The 24,946-nt window shown below is 37.5% G+C and overlaps 1 protein-coding gene across 6 annotated transcripts in view; it reads left to right on the top strand.

Annotated features, from left to right (window-relative positions):
• ANKRD17 (ankyrin repeat domain 17) overlaps window positions 1-24,946 on the top strand; it is a 186,130-nt gene that overhangs the window by 77,289 nt on the left and 83,895 nt on the right. For 5 of the 6 annotated variants that reach the window (XM_054486142.2, XM_054486147.2, XM_054486145.2 and 2 more), the window contains exons 2-5: window positions 2,979-3,132; window positions 19,140-19,296; window positions 24,229-24,376; window positions 24,619-24,766. In XM_054486142.2, the coding sequence (XP_054342117.1) occupies window positions 2,979-3,132; window positions 19,140-19,296; window positions 24,229-24,376; window positions 24,619-24,766 (607 nt within the window). Of the gene's footprint in view, window positions 1-2,978; window positions 3,133-17,101; window positions 17,207-19,139; window positions 19,297-24,228; window positions 24,377-24,618; window positions 24,767-24,946 lie in introns of those variants that run through there. The other variant, XM_063663752.1, reaches the window with a different exon arrangement.

Here is a 24,946-nt window from a genome sequence, read left to right as displayed (position 1 = left end):
TATTATATCTCATCAAGAGATGGAAATGCAATTTTCCTAGTAAGCTTTTACCAGGCTAGTTAGGATATCTGTGGCATAGGGGACTTTGTGTAAGACAGTCGCTTCTGATTGAAATTTGATATATTTTGTGATCTAACTTCTAACCTATCTTTTCAAACCTACAGTAAAACCCTGTGTTCTATCACATAGAAATTTTATACTTGCCAGTCCATGTTCCTTCTTTCTCTTCTCTTATACAAATTAATTGTTTTGGTCAAAATCTTTTTATATTATTCTTTATGCATGCAGTGTCTCCTTTGAACATCTTTAGCACCTCTGATCTCTACCTTTCATTAATCAGTTAACTATATACTGCTTTTTGATGTCTTCTACTTTCTAAAATGTTCATTTAAAATATTGTATTATGGTATTTCATCTATTCATTTTACCTGTTCAATTTCATACATTTGTTTATTTGCTTTTATCTTTTCTTATTAAATTGAAATAATTGTAAATATTTTAATAAATTTCAGATATTAGAAAATTTCATTAGGAAACAGCTTTTTCTTTAGAAAGACTCATCTTCTGGACCTTTGTTTGACAATAAAAAAATATTTTTTAGTGCTATAATTTTGAATCACTCTTTGCTATGCCCAAAAATTTGCTTCCTGAAGTATAATAGTTTAGTCAGCCTTTAAAATTCTTCCTTTCTCATACTTTTACTACTACCTTTAAAGATAACTTAAAATTAGCCAGGCCTGGTAGTGCGTGCCTATAATCCCGTCCTTTGGGAGGCCAAAGTGGGAGGATCACTTGAGCCCAGGAGTTCCACATCCTGTTGCTACAAAAATAAAAAATCAGCCAGGTGTGGTGTGTGCCTGTAATCCCAGCTACTTGGGAGGCCGAGGCAGGAGGATTACTTGATCCCAGGAGTTTGAGGCCAGCTTGGGCAACACAGCCAGACTATCCATGTCTCTTTAAAAAAAAAAAAAAAAAATATATATATATATATATATATATATATATATATATACACACACACACACAGATATATATATATACAGATATATATACACACAGATATATATATACAGATATATATACACACACACATATATATAATTTAAAATATACATAATTTTTAAAAATTGTTTTTGTATTTTTTATCTCCTTGTCATAAGGAGTTATAGATTAATTAAAGTTAATGTAGAACAAAATTTTATGAAATTTAAAAAATATTTACAGAATGTTTTTAGAATGTTGTGTTTATTTGTGTATAAAATATTTGAAATCTCAAATGTTATTCCATGTTAAACTGCTTTAGTTTAATGGAACTTTGTAGAGAAACTTATATTATTTCTTCCCAGATTTAACATTTAGTATTAAATGTTTTGATTAATTATAGCAGTATTCCTGGTTACTTGATAGTTGACTTTTCAAGATGGAACAGTATCGTTTCTGAGGTTATGATGGTTAAGGATTTATTCCTTAAGTTGTCTTTTTTATTATTGACCTTCTGGATACTAGGCATGAGCGTGATTGTATTCTAGCTTATTAGTTATTTTTACATCTATTTTAGTTATTGCAGTGTTAGTAGCACCTTAGATTTGTGAAATAAACTGATCATTTTGGTGATATTTTATATAATAATTACCAATTTTTATCAGTAAGCAGAAAAGAATATGTTTTAGTACCTATTTGTAAGTAGCACTGTGATAGGGAATATCAAAACAAAACTTTACCCCTGTCTTAGGAGTTTGTTATTTTCTAATTCTTCAAATTTCTTTTAATTGAATCGGCTAGACTTATATCAGTGTTTCTTAACACAGTAAATAGACCCCTCAGGGCCCAGAAACCATTTCAAGGTGTCCCATGAGGTCAAAACTATTTTTATCATAATATTGAGATGTTACTTGACTTTTTTACTATGTTGACATTTACAATGATGGTGCAAAAACAGTGGTGGGTAAAACTTATGGACCCGAAGGCCATGGAAACAAACTGTGTTGATATGATTGTATTTTTCACTACCACGCGCTTGAAGTTAAAAAAAAAAAAAATGCTAGTTTAAGAATATCCTTGATGAAGCGATAAAATTATTAATTTTATGAAAACTCGCCCTTTGAATGCATGTTCTTTCAATATTACTGTGTGTAACAAAATGGGAAGTACACATAAAGCACTTTTGCTGCATACAAAAAGTAAAGTGTCTGGAGGAAAAATAACTGCAATTTTGTTAGATGGGAGGTGAATTAGCCTTTTTTCCCCCATGAAATGTCATTTTTATGGTAAAGTACAAATGAAAAACTACAGTTATCAAACTTGGATATTTGGCAAATGCTCCTCTAAAAATGTTTGAAGTGAGTCTGTCACTTTAAGGAAAACAACAATACTTGTTGCCAACGATAAAGTTAAGCTTTGAAGCACAAATTAGAATTTTGGAACTTGTTTGCCTAGTCTTGACAGCTTTCCAGTACTTAAAGATTTTTTGGATGAAATCAGTGGTGATATTAATGAATGTGATTTTTTGATAGTGATATTTGTTACTTAATTTCCAATATGGTAAATATCAAGAAATATAGGGTTTATATAAAGTCCTTGGTAGTTCAGTACTTCATTGAGTCCTGAAAGCAAAACATTTAAAAACTGCTGATTTAGTTAGGTCTTCTATTCACAGTTAGAGTTTTCACAACCTAAGCATCACACTCAACCCTACATATTCCTAATAACCAAATTAAAGTAGAAAAGAATATTAGTAAAGAAAATTAGGCTGCATATGAGAAATAAAGTTTTGAATTCTTCCACAAAAAAAATTTTCTTCTTTTGTTAATCAACAGGCTTAGATGTCATGTTAAACTTTTTAGGGTTGCACTGTGTTTACCATTGTTAATTATGTTAACATATTTTTTCCCTCCCCTGCTTTCTTTTTATTTCTCTCCCCTCTTTTCCTTTCGCTGTTCATTTCTCCCTTCCTCCCTCTTTTTGCATTTGTTTTATAGGTGGAGTCCTTCATTTTGGATCAGGATGATTTGGAAAATCCAATGCTGGAAACAGCTTCCAAGTTGCTCTTATCAGGTACTGCTGATGGTGCAGACCTCAGGACAGTAGATCCAGAAACACAGGCTAGACTGGAAGCTTTACTAGAAGCTGCAGGTATGTACTCTACATAGTAATAAGTCTACCTTGTTATGTAAAGTTGCACATCAATCTAATAAAAGCTCTTGTTAAAAATGAATGATATTGGGTATTTAGAATGATACTATTAATAAAGGTTAATTGATTACTTTCTGCTGAATTACATGGAGCATTTTACTAAAGCATATTGTAATTTTCATTACCAGAGTAAAGTCCACATGCTACAGTTGACCTTATAGAGAGAGATTTTTCAGTTGAGTTTGATTATTCGTGAATTATGTATTTGTGAATTTGCCTACCTGCAAAAATGCATTTTAACTTCAAAATCAGTACTAGCAGTCTTTCATAGGCATGTGTAAAGCAGTGGAACATTTGAATCACCCTATATGCATGCTACCAGTAGAAGTCAAACAAAGTGATGCTCTACATTCTTGTTTCAGCTCTCCTGCTATAAATAAGTGTCCTTTTGTGGCCTATTTAATTCCAGGTTTTACACATTTTTGTGATTTTTGTTGGTGTTAATTTTTTAATTTTTTATTTTTGTGGGTACGTAGTAGGTGTAAGTATTTATGGGATACATGAGATACTTTGATACAGGCATGCAATGCATAATAATCACATCAGGGTAAATGGGCTATCCATCACCTCAAGCATTTATCCCTTGTGTTACAAACAACCCAATTATTCTCTTTTAGTTATTTTTAAGTGTACAATTAAATTATTTTTGACCATAGCCACTCTGTTGTGCTAGCACATACTAGGTCTTATTCATTTTTTCTAACTTTTTTTTTTTTGATACTCATTAACCATCCCCACTTCCCCACCCCCACTGCACCAACTACCCTCCCCAGCCTCTGGTATTCATCCTTCTACTCTATCTTGGCTATTGTGAATAGTGCTGCAATGAACATGGGAATGCGGATACCTCTTCAATATACTGATTGCCTTTCTTCTGGGTGTACACCTAGGAGTGGGATTGCTGGGTCATGTGGTAGCTCTATTTTTACTTTTGGGAGGGACCTCCAAACTGTTCTCCATATGGTTGTATTAATTTACATTCTCACCAATAGTATACGAGGATTCCCTTTTCTCCACATCCTCTCCAGCATTTGTCATTGCCTGTCTTTTGGATAAGTCATTTTAACTGGTGTGAAATGATATCTCATTATAGTTTTGATTTGCGTTTTTCTGATGATCAATGATGTTGATACCTTTTCATATGTGTATTTGCCGTTTATATGTCTTCTTTTGAGAAATGTCTATTCAAATCTTTGGCCCATTTTTGGATCAGATTATTAGATTTTTTTTCCTATTGTTTGAGCTCCTTATATATTCTGGTTATTAATTCATTGTCAGCTGGGTAGTTTGCAAATATTTTCTCCCATTCTGTGGTTGTCACTTCAGTTTGTTGATTTTTTTTTTTTTTTTTTTTTTTCCTGTGCAGAAGCTTTTTAACTTGATGTGATCCCATTTGTCCTTAGTTGCTTTAGGAGCCCATGCTTTTATGGTATTACTCAAGAAATCTTTGCCCGTTCTAATGTCCTGGAGAGTTTCCCTAATGTTTCCTTTTAGTAGTTTCATAGTAGAGGTCTTATGTTTAAGTCTTGAATCCATTTTGATTCTATTTTTGTATATGGTGAGAGATCGGGGTCTAGTTTCATTCTTCTGCATATGGATATCCAGCTTTCCCAGCACCATTTATTGAAGAGACTGTTCTTTCCCCACTGGATGTTCTTGGCAACTTTGTCAAAAATGAGTTGGCTGTAGATGTATGGATTTATTCCTGGGTTTTCTATTGTATTCCGGTGTTCTGTATGTGTACTTTTATGTGACAATCATGACATTTTGGTTACTATAACTCTGTAGTATAATTTGAAATCAGGTCATGTGATTCTTTCTAGTCTTGTTCTTTTTGCTCAGGATACCTTTGGCTATTCTGGATCTTCTGAGGTTCCTTGTAAATTTTAGGATTGTGATATGGTTTGGCTCTGTGTCCCCACCCAAATCTTACCTTGAATTGTAATCCCCATTATCCCCATGTGTCAAGGGAGGAGCCCAGTGGGAGGTGATTGGATCATGGGGACATTTTCCCCCATGCTGTTCTTATCATAGTGAATGAGTTCTCACAAGATCTGATGGTTTTATAAGGGGCTCTTCCCCTTCCACTCCTCACACTTCTCTCTCCTGCTGCCATGTGAAGAAGGTCCTTGATTCCTCTTCACCTTCTGCCATGATTGTAAGTTTCCTTAGGCCTCCCAGCCATGTGGAACTGTGAGTCAATTAAACCTCTTTTCTTGATAAATTACCCTGTTTCAGGTATTTATAGCAATGTGAAAACAGACCAATATAGATTGCTTTTTCTACTTCTGTAAATAATGTCATTAGTATTTTGATAGGAATTGCATTGACTCTGTAAGTTGCTTTGGGTAGTATGTACATTTTAACAGTATTGATTCTTCCAACCCATGAACATGGAATATTTTCCCATTTTTCTTGTGTCCTCTTCAATTTTTTGCATCAGTGTTTTATAGTTTCTGTTGTAGAGATCTTTCACTTCTTTGATTAAGTTCCTTCCTAGGTATTTTATTTTATTTGTAGCTATTGTAAATGGCATTACTTTCTTGATTTGTTTTTCAGATTGTTGGTTCTTGGCATATAGACATGGTACTGGGTTTTGTATGTTGATTTGTTTCCTGCAACTTTGCTGAATTTATCAGTGTTAATAGTTTTTTTGCTGAAGTCTAGGTTTTTCCAAATATAAGATTATATTATCTGCAAGAAAAGATAATTTCACTTCTTTCTTATCAGTTTGGTTGTCTGTTTCTCTTGTCTGATTGCTCTGGCTAGGACTTGCAGTACTGTGTTGAATAGAAATAGTGAAAGTGGGCATCCAGATCTTGTTCCAGTTCTCGGGGGGATGCTTTCAACATTTTCCCATTTAGTATAATGTTGGCTGTTGGTTTGTCATAGATGGCTTTTATTACCTTGAGATATGTCCCCTCTATGCCAATTTTGCTAAAGGTTTTAATCATAAAGGGATGGCTGGATTTCATCAAATGCTTTTTCTGCATCATTGAGATGATCATGCAGTTTTTGTTTTTAATTCCTTTTATGTGGTGTATCACACTTATTGACTTGCAGGTGTTAAACCATCCCTGCATTCCTGGTGTGAAACCCATTTGATCAAGGTATATTATCTTTTTGCTATGCTGTTGGATTCTGTTAGCTAGTATTTTGTTGAGGATTTTTGCATCTATATTCATCAGGGATCTGTAGTTCCCTCCCTCCCTTCCTTCCTTCCTTTCTCCCCTCCCTTCCCTCTGCCTTCCTTCTCCCTTCCACTCCCCTCCCCTCCTCTCCTTTCTTGGTTTTGGTATTAGGGTGATACTGGCTTCATAGAATGAATTAGGGAGGATTCCCATTTACCCTGTGGGTTCTGCTGAAGAAAGTTTGTGCCCAGTTGAAATTATTATGAAATTCAGTTGGAAGCTTTTTTCACCCTGTGACCCCTCCGTAATTCTGCTGGCTGCCTTCCCTGAGGGCCCTATCAGATGCAGTCAGGGATGGCTTCCCTGGGCTCGAGCTGGAGACTGGGTGTGCTTACAAGGCTCTTCCCACTGCTGCTTCTACCTTTATATTTCATGTGGCTCCCTATATTCATTTTTGTTATAGGTGAGGTTAAATCCTTCTCCTGTGATCTGGATTTTCAGATTCCCCAGTGGACATGTGTGTTTGGAGACAGGTTTTCCTGCTCTCGTACTTTGGGAACTCACAGTTATTTGACTGTCTTGCAGAATTTGCAGCGATGTGTCACTTCTTTCAGAGAATCTGTGAATTCTTTTGGTTTTCCTGGTAATGTTCCTGCAGTGGTTCTTAGAGCCAGAGTTTGTGGTGTGAGTCTCCACATGCTATTCTGCCCATCCAAGTGGGAGCTGCACATTAGCCCTGTCTCCTCTCCTCTCTGCCATCTTTCTTTCTAAGTCCAATGTTTCTTTGTTGATTTTCTCTGTAGAAGATCTGTCCAGTGCTGAAAGTGGAATGTTAAAGTCTACAGCTATTTTTATATTGGGGTTCTATCTTTACCTTTAGCTCTAGTATTTGCTTTATATAGCTTTGTGCTCCAGTGTTAGGTGCATATGTATTTAAAATTGTTATATCCTCTTTCTTAATTGACCCCTTTATCATTATGTAATGATCTTGTCTCATATTTTTGTGTTGAAATCTATTTTGTGCAATGTAAGTATAGCTACTCTTACTCTTTTTTGGTTTCCAGTGGCCTGGAATATCTTTTTCAATCCCTTTATTTTCACTCTGTGTGTATCTTTATAGGTAAAGTGTGTTTCTTGTAGGCAACAGGTCATTGGGTCTTGTTTTTTATCCATTCAGCCTCTGCATGTGTTTTGATTGTAGTCCTTTAAGTCCATTTACATTCAGTGTTGTTATTGATAAGTGAAGACTTACTCCTGTCATTTTGTTATTTGTTTTCAAGTTGTTTTGTATTGTTATCTTCCTTCTTTCCTTCCTGCCTTTTAGTGAAAGTGATTTTCTCTGGTGATATGCTTTAATTTCTTGCTTTTTATTTTTTATATCCATTGTATGTTTTTTGATTTGAGGTTACCATGAGGCTTGCAAATACTATCTTATAACCCATTATTTAAAGCTGATAACAGCCTAACACCACTTCCGTAAACAAATTTAACAAGGTAAAATAAAACCAATGACTCGACACCTTAAGTTTGTCCCCCTACTTTTTAACTTTTTGTCATTTCTATTCATATCTTACTGTGCTGCATATGCCTTGAAAAGTTGTTGTAGTTATTATTTTTGATTGGTTAATCTTTTAGTGCTTCTACTTAAGGTAAGAGTTAACACACCACAGTTACAGTGTTATAATATTCTCTGTACTTAATATTATCAGTCAGTTTTGTACCTTCAGATGATTTCTTTTTGCTCATTAACATTCTTTTCTTTCTGATTGAAGAAATCTCTTTAATGTTTCTTATAAGACAGAAGTGGCGATGATGAAATCTCTCAGCTTTTGTCTGGGAAAGTTCCTCTTTCTCCTTCATGTTTAAGGGATATATTTGCCAGATGTACTATTATAGGATAAAATTTTTTTGCCTTCAGTACTTTATGTCATGCCACTCTCTCCTGGGCTATAAGGTTTCCACTGAAAAGTCTGCTGCTAGATGTATTGGAGCCCCATTGTATTTTATTTGTGTCTTTTTCTCTTGCTGCTTTTAGGATCCTTACCTCCTTGACCTTTGGAAGTTTGATTATTAAGTGCCTTGGGGTAGTCTTCTTTGGGTTAAATCTGCCTGGTGTTCTGTAACTTTCTTGTGCTTAAGTATTGGTATCTTTCTCTAGGTTTGGGAAGTTCTCTGTTACTATACCTTTACCTTATAAACTTTCTACCCCTATCACTTTCTTTACCTCCTCTTTAAGGCCAATAACTTCTAGATTTGCCATTTTGAGGCTGTTTTCTGGATCTTGTAGGCATGCTTCATTCTTTTTTATTCTTTTCTTTTTTTGTCTCCTTCGACTGTATTTTCAAATAGGCTGTCTGCAAGCTCACTAATTCTTTCTTCTGCTTAATCAATTCTGCCATTAAGAGACTCTGATGCATTCTTCACTGTGTCTGTTGCATTTTTCAGCTCCAATATTGCTGCTTGATTCTTTTCAGTTATTTCAATCTCTTTGTTAAATTTATCTGATAGAATTCTGAATTCCTTCTCTGTGTTATCTTTAATTTCTTTGAGTGTCCTCAATACTGTTTTGATTTTTCTTTCTGAAAGGTCACATATCTCTGTTTCTCCAGAATTGGTCCCTAGTGCCTTATATAGTTCATTTGGTGAGGTCATGTTTTCCGATGATCGTGATCCTTGCAGATGTTTGTTGGTGTCTGGGCATTGAAGAATTAGGTATTTATTATAGTCTTCACAGTCTGCGCTTGTTTGTACCTGTCCTTCTTTGGAAGGCTTTCTAAGTATTTGAAGGGACTTGGGTATTGTGATCTAAGCCATGTCTGCATTGGGGAGCACCCCAATCCCAGTATCGCTATGATTTTTTATGGATTCATAGAGGTACCACCTTGGTGGTTTTATTTAAGATCTAGAAGAATTATCTGAATTACCAAGTAGAGACTCTTCTTCTCTTTTCTTTCTCCCAAACAAATGGAGTCTCAGTCTCTCTCTCTCTCTCTCTCTCTCTCTACCCCGAGCCACGTGGAGCTGGGGTTGGGGTGACACAGGTACCCCTGTGGCCACCACCACTGGGACTGTACTAGGTGAGACTTGAAGCCAGAAGAGCACTGGGTCTCACTCAATGCCCGTTGTGACTGCTACCTGGCTACCACCTATGTTTGCTGAAGGCCCTAGGGCTCTATAGTCAGCAGGTGGCAAAGCCAGCCAGACTTGTTTTTTCCCCTTCAGGATGGCAGGTTCCCCTAGGCCCTGAGCTGGTTCAGAGATGCCATCTGGGAGCCAGGGACTGAGGTGAAAAACCTTGGAAATCTATCTAATGAGGGTCTATTGTACTGTGTCTTTGCTGGCACTCAAACCACGATATACAGTCCTTCCCACTCTTCCTCTTTCCACAGGTAAGGAGTCTCAGCCCATGGCCGCCACCACCAGAGACCCACAGGGAGTACTGCCAGGCTACTGCCAGGCTCCCGCCAATGTGCAGTTAAGGCCCAAGGGCTCTTCAGTCAGCTTGTGATGAAAGCTGCCAGGCCTGAGACTCACCCTTCAGAACAGTGGGCCCCCTCTCTCCCAGGACAGCTCCAGAAATGTCATCTAAATGCCAAGCCTTGGAATAGGAGACCGCAAGAGTCCACTTTCTACTTAACAGCCCCCCCCACCCCCACCCCAACTGTGCTCTCACTGTTGCCACCATAGCTGGGAATATGCTGGTTCTCACATGAAGCCAGCACATCCCAGAGTCTCAACCGAGGCAGGTGGCATACTACTTGGGTGTCACTGCTGGTTCTTCAGGGCCCAAGGGCTCTTTAGTCAGTAGGTGATGGATCCTTCCAGGGGTGGGTTATTTTCTTCAAGGGAGCAGGTTCCCTTCTGGCATAGGGTGTGTGTAGAAAGATGGTCCAGGAGCTAGGGTCTGGAATGGGGGGCCTCACGAATCTGACTGGTGCCCTATCCTACTGTGGCTAAGCTTGTATCCAAGATGCAAGACCAAGTTGTCTCTGCTCTTCTCTCTCAAGCAGAAGGAAGGGGTCTCTTTTGGAGCCTTAAGCTGTGCTGCCTGAGGTTGGGAGAGGGGTGACTCAAGCACTCCCTTAACCCAAGTGGTGGCTCAGGAAGTTGCCTGCTCCCCATCCCCAGTCCAGTGACTCCAAGTCCATCTTGGCACTAGGACTTGCCTAGGAATTGCAGTCCTGTGGCTTAGACTGCCCCTCAGCTTCACTTAGGGCCCCAGAGCACTGCAGCCTGTGTTGACAGGGCTTGCTGGAAGTCAAGTTTGGACTGCTGGGATGGACAATTTCCTTGTGGCTAGGGCTGGTTCAAATGCTCCCTCCATGAGCAGGCATCAGCTGAGGTCAGCCTGTTTCTGCTCTCCGCTGTGACCAGGCAGCACTGAGTTCAATGCAAAGGCTCACAGTTGTTGTGCTCTCCGTCTTACAGTTGCACAGTTCTTTGCACCATGTGGGGAGCTGCTAGGGGATTAGGGAGGGGTGTCATTGACAATTCAAAACTGTCTTTTCTACCCTCTTTAATGCCTATTTCAGCAATACGAAGTCAAAACCAGGCGCTGTGTGTGCTCACCTGATTTTGGGTTCATATGAAGATGCTCACTTTGTGTAGATAGTTGCCAAACTTGGGGAGGGGTGGGGAGATCACTAGAGCCCCCTATTCAGCCATCTTACTCCATCTATCTCGGTGGTGAAGCCAGCCAGACTTGTTTTTTTCCCTTCAGGGTGGCAAGTTCCCCTAGGTCCTGAGTTGGTCTAGAGAAGCCATCTGGGAGCCAGGGACTGAAGTCAAAAACCTTAGAAATCTGTCTGATATTCTGTTGTACTGTGTCTTAGCTGGCACTCAGACCATGATGTACAGTCCTTCCCACTCACTGTTTAAAATGGCGCCCAAGCATAGTGCTGTCTAGTGTTCCTAAGTGTGAGAATGCTGTGATGTGCCTTTTGGGAAAAACATGTTTTAGGTTCAGGCATGAGTTTTACTGCTGTTGGCTGTGAGTTCAATGTTAATGAATCAACAACATATATTAAATAAGTTATATTTTACATCATGGAATGCCATGCAGCCATAAAAAAGAATAAAATCATGTCCTTTGCAGCAACATGGATGCAGCTGGAGCCCATTATCCTAAGTGAATTAAAGCAGGAACAAAAAACCAAATGCCACGTTATTACTTATAAGTGGGAGCTGAACATTGAGTACACATGGACATTAAGAAGGGAACAATAGGCACCAGGGCCTACTTGAGAATGGGAGGAAGGTGAGGATTGAAAAGTTACTTATCAGATACTATGCTCATTACCTAGGTGATGAAATAATCTGTACCCTGAACCCCCACAACATGCAATTTACCCACATAACCAACTTGCATGTATACCCGCTGTACCTAAAATGAAAGTTGGAAGGACACACACAAAAAAGGTACATTTAAACAGAAACACACATAAAACAGGGTTATGTGCATTAATGACAATGCTGTGGCCAGGGGCTGGCTAACGCTGTATTTCTCCCAGGAGCAGTGGTTGAGTATAGTATTTGCTAATTCCGTGTTTCTAGCGACTTAACATAACTACTGTGAATAACTGAATAATGAGAATTGACGATATGTAATTTTCCCCACTTGTTTGTTAGAGACTGTAGGCTGAAACCTTCTCCTGTGAATCATCGTGGTATTTTTGTGAAGTGGATCATTATATTATCCCCATAGGAACAATGTTTTAATTAGGGAGTATATATATATACACAATCAAATATTTAGCACTATATATCATATCTTAAATATAAGGCGGTGATAATGAAATCTCTATAATCATTTTAAAGACATAATGTTTTCTTAGGTTTTGTAAAGTAGACATAAATACACTATGAACACTAATTTTTCGTGGTTTGAGAACCCCAGTGCACTACCTATTATACATGCAATGCATGTAAACTGCTACTTTATTATAACATAAAACTGACCTAATACTGTTCAATAATGCTTTCAGTAAACATCTTGTAATACAGTAATTTTTTTTTTTTTTTTTTTTGAGACGGAGTCTCACTCTGTCCCCCAGGCTGGACTGCAGTGGCGCTATCTTGGCTCACTGCAAGCTCCGCCTCCTGGGTTCACACCATTCTCCTGCTTCAGCCTCCTGCTGTAGTTGGGACTACAGGCGTCCGCCACCATGCCTGGCTAACTTTTTGTATTTTTAGTACAGACGGGGTTTCGCTGCGTTAGCCAGGGTGGTGTCGATCTCCTGACCTTGTGATCCACCCGCCTCAGCCTCCCAAAGTGCTGGGATTACAGACTTGAGCCACTGTGTCCAACCAGTATTTAAATATTTGAAGGACTCATGGTTAAACTTGATTTCCATCCAAGGTAAAATTCTAGAATGGATTATTAAAAGGATCTTAACCAAATAGACTTGGAAACATAATCAGGGCATGTGCACGGTCCTGTCTTGGAGTAAAGAAAACTACTTGTACAGAAGAGTAGAGACCCAATTTAGCATTTTCCAGCAATTTGACGTTGCTCTAGAAGTTTATGAGAGAGAAATGCAGATTATGAAATTATTTAAAAATATACCTCAGAGGAGCAGGGAATGTTTCTCCTGAAGACAAGAAGACTCAGGTTGAATAAAGTGTTCTTCACATGCTTAAGAGACTGTCATATAGATTTATTTTCTGTGGCCCCAAGAAGCACAACAAGATTCAAAGATGTTACATGGAAGTAGATTTTACATAAAAGCTGATTTTTGGAGATAAGGTACCTTTTCATATGATGCAAATAGTTGCTTCATTTTTCTAAGTTGTGTAATTATTTCTATTTTTTATATTTTCTTTATGGTAGCTAACAAGCTAGCCTTCCCCCTGCTTCCCTTCCTTTCTCCACCTCTCTTTCACTTTTCCTCTCCCTCACTCCTTTATTTCCTTCTCTTTTTAAATGGAAATTTTCACATACAAATCTAAGAGAATAGCGTAATGAAACCTGTGTATGTTTATCCATCATCCAGCTTCAGCAGCCTTCAGTGTACAAGCAGTCTTTTTTCATATCTGCCTATTACCACCTTGCTGACATCGCCACCTATGTTAATTTAAAGCAAATCTAAGCACCATACCATTTCATATCTATAAATATTTTAGTATGTATCTGTAAATTAAGAGTGTTTAAAAAGAAATATAGCCATAATACTATTTCAGATTTAAAGGAAAAAAAAGTAATTCCTTAATATTGCCAGTAGCCTGTCAATGTTGAGATTTCTTCAATTATTTTCTGTCTTTTTACAGTTGGTTTAAATCAGGATCCAAACAAGGTTTACATAGTTTTAATGTTAATTATTTTTCTTAAATATATACACATACTATGTACCCATGAAATTAAAAATTAAAAAAATTTGTTTTAAGTTTAATCATAACAGTTCCTCTTTTTTTTTTCCATTTATTTGTTGAAGAAATAATCACTTCTCTCACTTTATGGATTTTGCCAGTTGTGCTTCTTTGTGTTATATTTCCTATTTTAGATCCAGATACTTGATCAGATTCAGATTTATTCTGATTTTGGCAAGAATAGTCATTCATAATGCTGTATATTTCCTTATGTATTACATAGGCACTGTCTGGTTGCTTCTCTTTTTGTGATGTTGAGATTGAACAAAGTTTAGGTATCCAATATGTTTCTTGAGAAAGGATGCTTGAGAGGTAAAAATTTTTTAGACTGTCTGAAAATGCCTTTCTTACTATCCTCATACTTGATAGTTTAGCTAGGTACAGAGTTCCAGTTTAAAAAACCACTCTCAGACCTTTAAAGTTACTAAACTTCTGGTGTTGCCAAGCTTATTTATGACTTACCCTGTCTCTGTACCACTTGTCCCTATTCTCCTTCCCCAAAGCTTTATAATTTTGGCATTATAAAATTTCAGTCTCATTTTCAATACTTTGGTTGGCTTTTCGTATTTAAGATTTTCTTCAGATGTCTGGTGATCCTTGGGTTCTGTTTTTAGTCTATAGCAATGCCATAAAAAGCTAAATTGGAAAGTCTGGATGCATGTTTTGTTGGTTCATTTCACTATACAGCATGGATTAGTTTTCTATTGCAGCATAACAATTTACTATAAATATAGTGGTGTGAAACAACGCCCATTTATTATCTCTTAAATTTCTGTGAGCCAGACATCTGGGGACAGCGTGGCTGGATTCTCTTGCTTATGGTCTCAAGGCTGAAATCAGTTATCCTATGTTCCTTATCTGTAGGCTGCAGGTGAACATTTACTTCCAAATTTATTGTTATTGGTAGCAGAATTTAGTTCCTTGCAATTGTAGAACCAAGATCCTGATTTTTTTATGGGCTGTCATCTCCATAAGGTTGCCCACATTCTTTGACATGTGGCACCCTCCATCTTTAAGTCAGCAGTGGCAAATAGAATCCTTCTTGTGCTTTTAATCTCTGACTTCCTTATCTCCAACCAGCCAAAGAAATCTCTGCCTTTCACAAGCTCATTTGATTGGGTCAGGCCCACCAGGGTAACCTCGCTGTCTTTAGGTCAACAATGCTGTATAACGTAACTTAATTTTGGGAGTAAAATCTGTCAAATTCACAGTCCCAAGGTTGTAGGATGTGTACATCAGGGACGGGTAACCTTGGGATCATTTTATTAGACACACACCTGCCAGTGTTTGTCTTCTGAATAATTAACCCAGCTACCATACTTCTGACAGTGGGAGCTGACAGTGGGAATGGGGCTGAGGATTTCACTACTTATCATGTAAACTTTCACTTAATGCTTTTATGTAGTACTTCATGTCATCCTCCTGTATACCTGATGTCTCCTAGTCCAGGGCCTTTCTAGTTTGGTTTCTTTAGAGAATAGTCACCTGGCTGTTTAGTTTGGCAATGAAAACTTGTGTCTGATTACTCCTCACAAGTGTTCAGCTGGTCTCCCTTTTTTCTAACCAAAGCCTCATCCCGTATCTGGTACATCTCATACATGACTCATGTTGGGCTAATGGTCTGTTTCTCTTTTGATAGTGGTGTTTCAGTTTATTCTGTTCTATAAGTTAGTTAGATCTCTGGTTTACTTTCTTTTTACATTTTAGCTTATATATTTAGCTTATATACAGATTTTTCCTAGTTTTGCCATAGATGGAATTTCTCCTGCATTTTAGCCCTCTGAGTAAGTTCTGAGAGGAAAATAATTATGCATTCAATTATCTTAAAATCAGATAATATTTAATAAGTTTAATAAATAGTGTTAGTAATATTAATAATTTTATTATAAAATAATAATATAAATAACATTTTAATGTGCCCTCTATCTGAATTTCTATGGTTTTGTTGTTCAGTTGATTAAATGAGAGAATTTGGAAATAATAATCTGGTCATTTTGTTGTTTTTTTTTTTCCTTTGGAGAGAGTCTCATTTTGTCACCCAGGCTGGAGTGCAGTGGCACAATCTTGGCTCACTGCAACCTTCACCTCCCGGGTTCAAGCGATTCTCCTGCCTCAGCCTCCCAAGTAGCTGGGACTGTAGGCGCATGCCACCATGTCCAGCTAATTTTGTGTATTTTTAGTAGAGATGGGGTTTCACCATGTTGCCCAGGCTGATCTCCAACTCCTGAGCTCAGGAAATCCACCCGCCAAGTAGTAGGATTACAGGCGTAAGCCACCGCACCCAGCCCTTTTCTGTTTTTTGATCTTCACTTTAACATTCAATAGCTGGGTAAGACCAGAAAAAAAAGAATCACCATAATTCAGGGTAGTTAGAATAAATTAATTTTTGATTACTGTTAATTCATTCAAAAGGTTACCATCTATGTCTTTGGTTTCTTCCTAGTTACATTTATTAAAATAGTTATCTTTACTTGTGAAGATACAAGAAGTTCATAAAAATTTAAACTGAGATTTTTTTTTTCTTTTTAAAACAGTGGTTAGTTTTTACTGAGCCAGATCTGTCCTCTTGCCTAGTTCCTGTTGCTATCACTGACAAATATTTGTTATTTTTGTCAGTGATCTCAGATGGCTGAAAAATTGGAGCTAATTTCTTTCATGTGGAAATTCTTCTGTGATCTTGATCTCAATAGTGCCTTCATATATTTAACCAAAAGATGATCTATTAAATATTGTAGTAGATTCAGAATATAGTATGACTTTTAATATTAGTGACATAAATTATACAATAGGTATCAGTCTTATCAGACCAAGACAGTTTTTATTCTTTTTACATCTTAACTGTAGCAGATATGCAATTTGACTACTCTGAACATTTTTTTATGGCTATAATCATAAAGGCTTCTTGGCAGATTTATTTTTGGTTTTGTGAGATATAACATTTGATATGTTAGTTTTTTAATTAAAGAAAAGCATAAAAATATATCTAAAAGTACTAATCTAAAAATCATTCAGGATGGCAACAGAAAAAAATATTTTAAAGGCAGAGATGGTTAATAACCACCTGTATGAAACCTAATTGTTGCTTTTGCAGATATCTCTATAAAGCATGCTTACCCCTAACCTTTTTATTCTAACTTGGTGCTTAATCTAGGCTGCCTATTTTATTATAAAGTGCACTGTAAAAGTATACACTTTCAAAACTTTAAACATGAAACTTATGCGATATTATTGAACACCTTTCACTGTTACATACTTATCTATGCAGATATGTTTATTACCAAGTGAGTGGTCCTTTTTGTTTCTTAGTTAACTAGTTTGTTGTAAAACCTATAATAGCCTTTCTTTAATGTGCATTGGAATCATATGGGGATCTTTTTTAAAATGCAGGTTTTGGATCAGTACATCGTAGGGCCTGAGATTCTGCATTTCTGACAAGCTCCCAAGCGATAGCAGTGCTTCTATTCAGTGGACCACATGTTGGATAGCAGGGTTCTGTAATATCCATCATAACATTAGAGGTAAAGGTTTTTAATCCTAGCTGTTTATCAGAATTGCCTTAGAGCCTTTAAAATATGTAGATGCCAGGCCCTGCTTTCTACTTACTGAATTGGATCCCCAGATGTAGAAAAGCTCAGCATCTATATATTTGAAAAGCACTACAGGGGGCTGGATCACACGAGTAAACCTAGCCCTTTGGGAGGCCGAGGCATGTGGATCACTTAAACCAGGAGTTCAAGACCAGCTTGGGCAACATAGTGAGACCCTGTCTCTACCAAAAAAAAAAAAAAGCAATTAGCCAGGCATGGTGACATGCGCCTGTGGTCCCAGGTGCTTAAGAGGCCAAAGTGGGGGATCACTTGGGCCTGGGAGGTCGAGGCTGCAGTGAACCATGATCATGCCACTGTACTTCAGCTTGGGCAACTGGGTGAGACCCTATCTTAAAAAAAAAAAAAAAAAAAAAAAAGCACCACAAGTGATGCTGATGGGCAGCTTGGATTAAGCACCACTGAATTAAAATAATAAAGGTTAGGGGTAAGAATGCTGCATGCTTTATAGGGATATCTGAGAGAGCAACAGTTAGGTTTCATGTAGATGGTTACTAACCATCTCTGCTTTTGAATTTTTTTTTTAATTTTGCAGTTCTGAATGGTTTTCAGATTAGTACTTTCAGATGATTTTAAGTATATGTGATAAGTTGTAGACATAACTCATTTATAGCTTATCTTTTATATATAGTCTAGAATGCCTTTTTAGGCCATATTTTGTTCACAGGTGATAGCCCAGTAAACATTCTTAAGCAAAAATAGACATTGGCCTGATGAAGTGGTTTACACCTGTAATTGGGAGCACTTTGGGAGGCTGAAGTGGGAGGATCACTTGAGACTAGGAGATCTAAACTACCCTACACAACATAATGAGACCCTACCTCTACAAGAAAGTTTAAAAATTAGCTGGGTGTCCTGCTGCGGTGGCTCACACCTATAATCCCAGTACTTTGGCATGCTGAGGCTGGAAGATTCCTTATGCCTAGGAGTTCGAGACTAGCCTGGGCAATGTAGTGGGACCCCGATTCCTCCAAAAAGTAAAATAATTAGCCAAGCATGGTAGTGCACACCTATAGTTCCAGCTACTTGGGAGCCTGAGGCAGGAAGATTTTGAACCCAGGATGCTGAGGCTGCAGTAAACTGTAATTGTGCCATGCACCCAGCCTGGGTAACAGAGCAAGACCCTGTCTGAAAAAAAAAAAAAAAAGAAAAATCAGCCTAGTGTGGTGGTGTGAGCCTATAATTCCAGCTACTGGGAGGCTGAGTTGGGCGGATCATTTGAGCCCAAGAGTTCAAGACTGCAGTGAGCTATGATTATGCCACTGTACTCCAGCTTGGGTGACAGAATAAGACCCTGTCTTGAAAAAATATATATATAAATTTAAAAAAATAAAATGTAGACATTTCCCAAATCATAGAGATGGTGCTAGCTTCTGGCACTACTGGCGTCAATGAGTCAAAAATAATTTTATCAGGACTCTGTCCCCTTCTCTTTCTGTATCTCTGTTCTCTATGTTGACTTTATTTTGGGCAGTCTTTTTCTGTATGTGGTGACAAAAGTGGCTAAATAGCTTATGACTCACATCTTACCAATTTAGCAACCTTTGAATATACGTTCTTTCAGAGATATGACAGAGTCTAATTGTCCCATCATAGGCCAAAGACCCGTTTCTGGCACCAGAGGGTCACAGGATCAAGTACCTATGAACCACATGGAATGAATAAAATTATTAGAAAACTGGAGAAGAGTGATTTCTCAAAAGATGCTGGGCAGCCAATATATATGTCTACTCTACCATTTGGAGGTTATTTGTTAACATACACACAGTATAGCTTTAAGTAACTTGAATTTTGCTTTGTTTCTCCTTTTTGGTGTGTCCATATTGGTGTGAAAATAATATAATAGGAATAGGAAAATTGTCCACGGCTGATGGTAAAGCCTTTGCAGATCCTGAAGTACTCCGGAGGTTGACATCGTCTGTTAGTTGTGCGTTGGATGAAGCTGCTGCTGCACTTACCCGTATGAGAGCTGAAAGCACAGCAAATGCAGGGCAGTCGGACAAGTAAGTACATTTTTGCTGCCATCAGTATGAAATCATTTTCTTAAAAATAATAACAAATAGCTAACATTTACTGAGCATTTATTTTGTGCCTGGCTGGCACTGTGCTAACCACTTAACATGTGATGTCTTTTTAGAGTCACAAAAACTTTATAAGGTATAGATTTTGTTTTTACCCCCATTTTACAGATGAAAAATTAAAGAGAGGTGAGTAACTTAAGCAAGATCAAATAGATAATAAGTGGCAGAGCACCAGTGTCTTTCTGACTGCAAGGCTGATGGCCTAGTCAATATGTTATAAAAGACTTTTTGCTTATTTAGATTTTTTTTAAATGTATTGGTGACAAAGAAGTAAATGTTTTACAGTTAGGCCATTTTACAGTTCATTTGCATAGTTCTGACCATTTTAAAGGGTAAAGCTTTTTATTTATTTGCTTTCTGAAGTCTTAAAAGAAGTTATAGATCTAGTTCCTATAACTTGAATGTGAGTCCAGGGACTTTATTTTTTTATATCCTATAATTCCTTGTATATAGATAGCACTTTACAGTTAGTAAGGGCTCAGTAAATGTTTTGTGACATGGCATTTTAAGCTGTTCTGATGATGTTATCCAATAAAAATCACACCATCTCATATATAAGCACAATTATGGATGTATATTGAAAAATAGAAGCCAGGCGCGGTGGCTCACACCTGTAATCTCAGCACTTTGGAGGCCGAGGCAGGCAGATCACCTGAGGTCAGGAGTTCGAGACCAGCCTGAGCAACATGGAGAAACCCTGTCTCTACTAAGAATACAAAAATTAGCCAGGTGTGGTGGCGCATGCCTGCAATCCCCACTACTCGGGAGGCTGAGGCGGGAGAATCGCTTGAACCTGGGAGGCGGAGGTTGCAGTGAGCCGAGATTGCACCATTGCACTTTAGCCTGGGCAACAAGAGCGAAACTCCATCTCAAAAAAAAAAATAAAAAGTGACAAGAAAAATGGATAGATACTTCAAGGAAGCAACTAGAAAAGAGTCATTAATAGATGTTACATTTTCAACCCTTGGTGGCTTCTTTTTGCCTCCTCTAATAAAATGAAGCCATTTTATTTATTTTAGCAATTGCCTTAAAACAGTTGAGAACATCTGAATATTCTATTTGGGATTAGAGAGCAAATTATAGCATTTAAGAATTCTTTGTTGTCTAATGGTGTTTTCATACAACATTTTTAAGAGCATAAAAGAGAGGTTAGAAAGTATTAACAAGGTCATGAATTTGCTGTTTCTCTTGACTCTTTATTAGTGTTCATTCATCTAGATTTTTGTGTTTGTATTAACTTGCTTTACCATTCTTCTCATAGGTTGACTCCCTTCTTTAGTTAACCTCGGTTTCTATTCCATAGTAAATGTTCAGTTTTCCTAGCCTACAATATCATTGGTAATCTCCAAATATTTTTTAATGTGGTGCCTACTAAGATTGGCAAAAGAAAAAATTAAAACACCTTGAAGGGTATACTAAAACCAGTTCAAGAAGGAAATAGAATACAAAAATAAAAAGTCACAGATGATTTTGCATTGAAAATACTGGAATTTAACAGCAAAAAAAAATAACATATTTGTGAGAATTATATTTATTCAACAAAGTTTGAGAAAGATGGTGGACTTAAGTGCAATGAGTACTATGTACCACATTTTTATATTAGTTAAGGACAGTGCCATGTGCCAGGCTTAATATGCCCTTCGCCCACAAGTTCTTAAGTTCAGCTGTTGCTAGGGTAGATCCTGTAAGGTTGTTTTAAAGCTGGTATACACACATGGAAATTGAATGAAAAATTCAAATGATAATGTAGATTAGGGTATATGCATAAAGAAGTGAAAGAGACAGAGAGAGACTACTTTGAAAGACAGAAAAGGTATGCTCTTATACAGGAAATGTCTTATGAGAAGGATTTGTTCTAAACATGCTTAAAAATAATAGAGAACATTGAGTCTAGGGACTGTCAGTGTCCTGTGAAATGGGAAATCAGAAGAGATGTTTAAAAGATAAATTTATTTAATACTGGTCGAGACTTTCACTTTTGGTAAGGGGACAATACAATTAACATGTAAATAAAATATATAGTATGGCACATAATAATATAATAACTATGGGAAAAATTGAAAGGGAAGTGCTAAGGCAGTGTTTGGGTTGGAGGTCATCTTAGTTCATTTTCTGTTGCGTGTAACAGGATTCCCGAAACTGGGCAAGAAAAGGAATTTATTTCTTACAATTATGGAGGCTGAGAAGTCCATGGGCAAGAGGCTGCATCTGGTGAGAGCCTTCTTGCTGGCAGGGACTCTGTGCAGAGTCCTGAGGCAGCACAGGCCATCACATGGCAAGTAGGCTAAGTGTGCTAGTTCAGGTTTCTCTTCCTTTTATAAAGCCTACCCAGTCTCACTCCATGATAACTAATAATTCATTTACCCATTAATCCATTAATTCATGAATGGATTAACCGATTCATGAAGACAAAGCTCCCATGACTCAGTCACCTCTTAAAGGCCTTACCTATCAGTATTGCCACATTTGGGATTAAATTTCACATGAGTTTTGGAGAGGACAAATATGCAAACCATAGCAGAGGTCATGTTACATTTTTTAATAGCGTGGTCAGGGAAGTCCTCACTTAAAATGATGGCTTTTTAGGAAAGACCTGAAATAGGGAAGGGAGTGAGCCATGTCTGAGAGAGGAGCTGTCTTGGCACAGCAACAGCAAATGCAAATATTTGGAGGTTGGAGCTTATTTAGAATATTTGATGAATAGCAAGAAGACCAATGTGGCCGAAGTGGAAGGAATAAGGGTGAGAGGGTAGGAGATAAAGCCAGAGAAGTAAAAGGGAAGAGGAATATGGTATCCTGCCACTAGGCAGATGTTGTAAGGATTTCAGCTTTTACATGAGTGAGACTATAGGCCAGTGGAGGGTTCTGAGTAGAGGAATGACATGTTCTACTTTTCTTTTCTTTTCTGTTCTTTTCTGTTCTGTTCTGTTCCCTTCCTTCCTTCCGTCCGTCCGTCCGTCCGTCCGTCCGTCCTTCCTTCCTTCCTGATCGAGTCTCACTCTGTCACCCAGGCTGGAGTGCAGTGGTGCGATCCCCGCTCACTGCAACCTCCACCTCCTGGGTTCAAGTGATTCTCCTGCCTCAGCCTCCCGAGTAGCTGGGACTATAGGCCACGCTGCCATGCCTGGCTAATTTTTTTTGTATTTTTAGTAGAGACAGGGTTTCACCATGTTAGCCAGATTGGTCTCGATCTCCTGACCTCGTGATCCGCCCGCTTCGGCTTCCCAAAGTGCTGGGATTACAGGCGTGAGCCACTGTGCCCGGCCGACATGTTCTACTTTTCTTTAAAAAAGATCTCTCTGGTTGCCTTGTTGAAAAGAGCCTGAAGGAGAGCAAGTAGTGTGAAGGCAAGGAGACTGGTTAGGAGGCTTTGCCATATCTGAGACAAAGATGTTGGTCTTAAATCTGGGTGATGGTAATAACAGAGCTATAGAAAAGTGATTATCTGTAGGTGCCTTTAGTATCTGAAATGAAAGGGCCATATTTTAAGAGGATAATAAAACAATTGAGTTATATTTGAAATAAAAAGAATATTAATAGCCCTGGATTTAGTTGTAGGATTATTTTATACGAAAGTGAGAATCTTTAGAAATGTCTGCAATTGGAATTGTTTTGGGAAGTTTATGGGGCATACACTTTTCTCTCAGTTTAATTTTTTGTTACTCCACTTTTTCCACTCTCATTTTGCTTGAGTTCAGCTTTTTCTTTGCCTGGATTTGAAACTTCCCCCCAAATTTGATTGTATAAGTAAATACTTTCAAAACCAAAACCAAAAAATGCTCATCAGTTATTCATTTATTAATATTACATTCTCCCATCTTTTCCATCTGATTTCCCTTTACTTGATGGAAGGACTCACATAGATCTTTATAATTAGTAGAAGTTTTGCACATTTTATACTTTTTAAATTTTATAAAAAATTTTCTACTGACCAAACAAAAGTATAATTGTGACCTGTTATTTGTATGTGATTTCTATAAACTTTTATGTTTTAAAATTTTATGTTCTTTCTCCACTTACCAGTAAATTAGACTTTATCCTTCAGTTGCATAACTGAAAACATTTTGGAATATTGATAATTTTAATTCAGTGCCATTAATATGTAGATTGTAAAAAACTCAATGAATTCAATCATTTTTGGCTTTTGTTATGAATCATATTGAAATAATCATCCTTGTTGAGCACTAATGTTAGCATTAGTGTGTTCTCACTCTGCTATAAAGAACTACCTGAGACTGGATAATTTATGAAGAAAAGAGGTTTAATTGACTCACAGTTCCACAGGCTGTACAGGAAGCATAGCGAGGAGGTCTCAGAAAACTTACAATCATGGTGGAAGGCAAAGGGGAAGCAAGCATGTCTTACCATGGCGCAGCAGGAGAGAGAGAGAGAGCAAAGTGGGTAGTGCTACACACTTTTAAACAAACAGATATCATGAGAACTCACTCATTATCATGAGAACAGCAAGGAAGAAATCCGCCCTCATCATCTAATCATCTCCCACCAGGTCCCTCCCCCAACACCGGTGATTACAATTCAACGTGAGATTTGGGTCGGGACACAGAGCCAAACCATATTAACTGTCAAGATTTGACATAAAAATCCAATACTCTGGCTGGGTGTGGTTGTTCACGTCTGTAATCCTAGTGCTTTGAGAGTCTGAAGCAGGAGGATTGCTTGAGGCCAGGATTTTAAGGCTGCAGTGAGCTGATTGCATCACTGTACCCCCTCCTGGGTGACAGAGCAAGACTGTTTCTAAACAACAAAAAACAAAACAACCAAAAACAATATTTATGCTGTGCAATTTTTTTAATATTCTTATATTCTGGTATTGTGATATTCTTTCCGTAATAGCCGCAGTTTGGCAGAAGCCTGTTCAGAAGGAGACGTAAATGCTGTGCGAAAGTTACTCATTGAAGGGCGAAGTGTAAATGAACACACAGAGGAAGGGGAGAGCCTCCTTTGTTTAGCTTGTTCTGCTGGATACTATGAGCTTGCACAGGTTCGTATTACCAAAATAAAGCTTATTTGTTGTTTTTTTAAAAACTGGCTTGCTTACTAAGGAAATAATAAAATAAATCCTTCCAACCATTAGGATTATTTCAACAAATAGTTTTGTTAGATAAATTTTGTATGCTTATAGCTCTTTTACTATGACTAGGTGGACGTTATATAAATACATGTGTTCAAAATTTTTTGACGATTATTTCCTAATATCTTTTTAAACTATTTTTCTTTCACAAGGTTTTGTTGGCAATGCATGCAAATGTGGAAGATAGGGGAATCAAAGGTGACATTACACCTTTAATGGCTGCTGCTAATGGAGGACATGTCAAAATTGTGAAGTTGCTGCTAGCTCATAAAGCAGATGTTAATGCACAGTCTTCAACAGGTCATGCATATTTCTTTTTCAGTTTTGCTACATAGTAACATCATTTGGTAATAATGGTTTTGCATGAAAGTGATGTTTAGTGCTAATTTTTCAGTTCTCTTATTTCTTAGAAGTGCTACATATTCCCATACATCTGTGTATGAGTTTTGAAGTATATAGAATATATTTTGAATGATATTC

The sequence above is a fragment of the Pongo pygmaeus genome, chromosome 3, assembly GCF_028885625.2.
Source record: "Pongo pygmaeus isolate AG05252 chromosome 3, NHGRI_mPonPyg2-v2.0_pri, whole genome shotgun sequence".
Classification (NCBI taxonomy): Eukaryota; Metazoa; Chordata; class Mammalia; order Primates; family Hominidae; genus Pongo; species Pongo pygmaeus.
The sequence above is the reverse complement of the archived record's forward strand: the minus strand, read 5'-3'. Positions and strand labels throughout refer to the sequence as shown.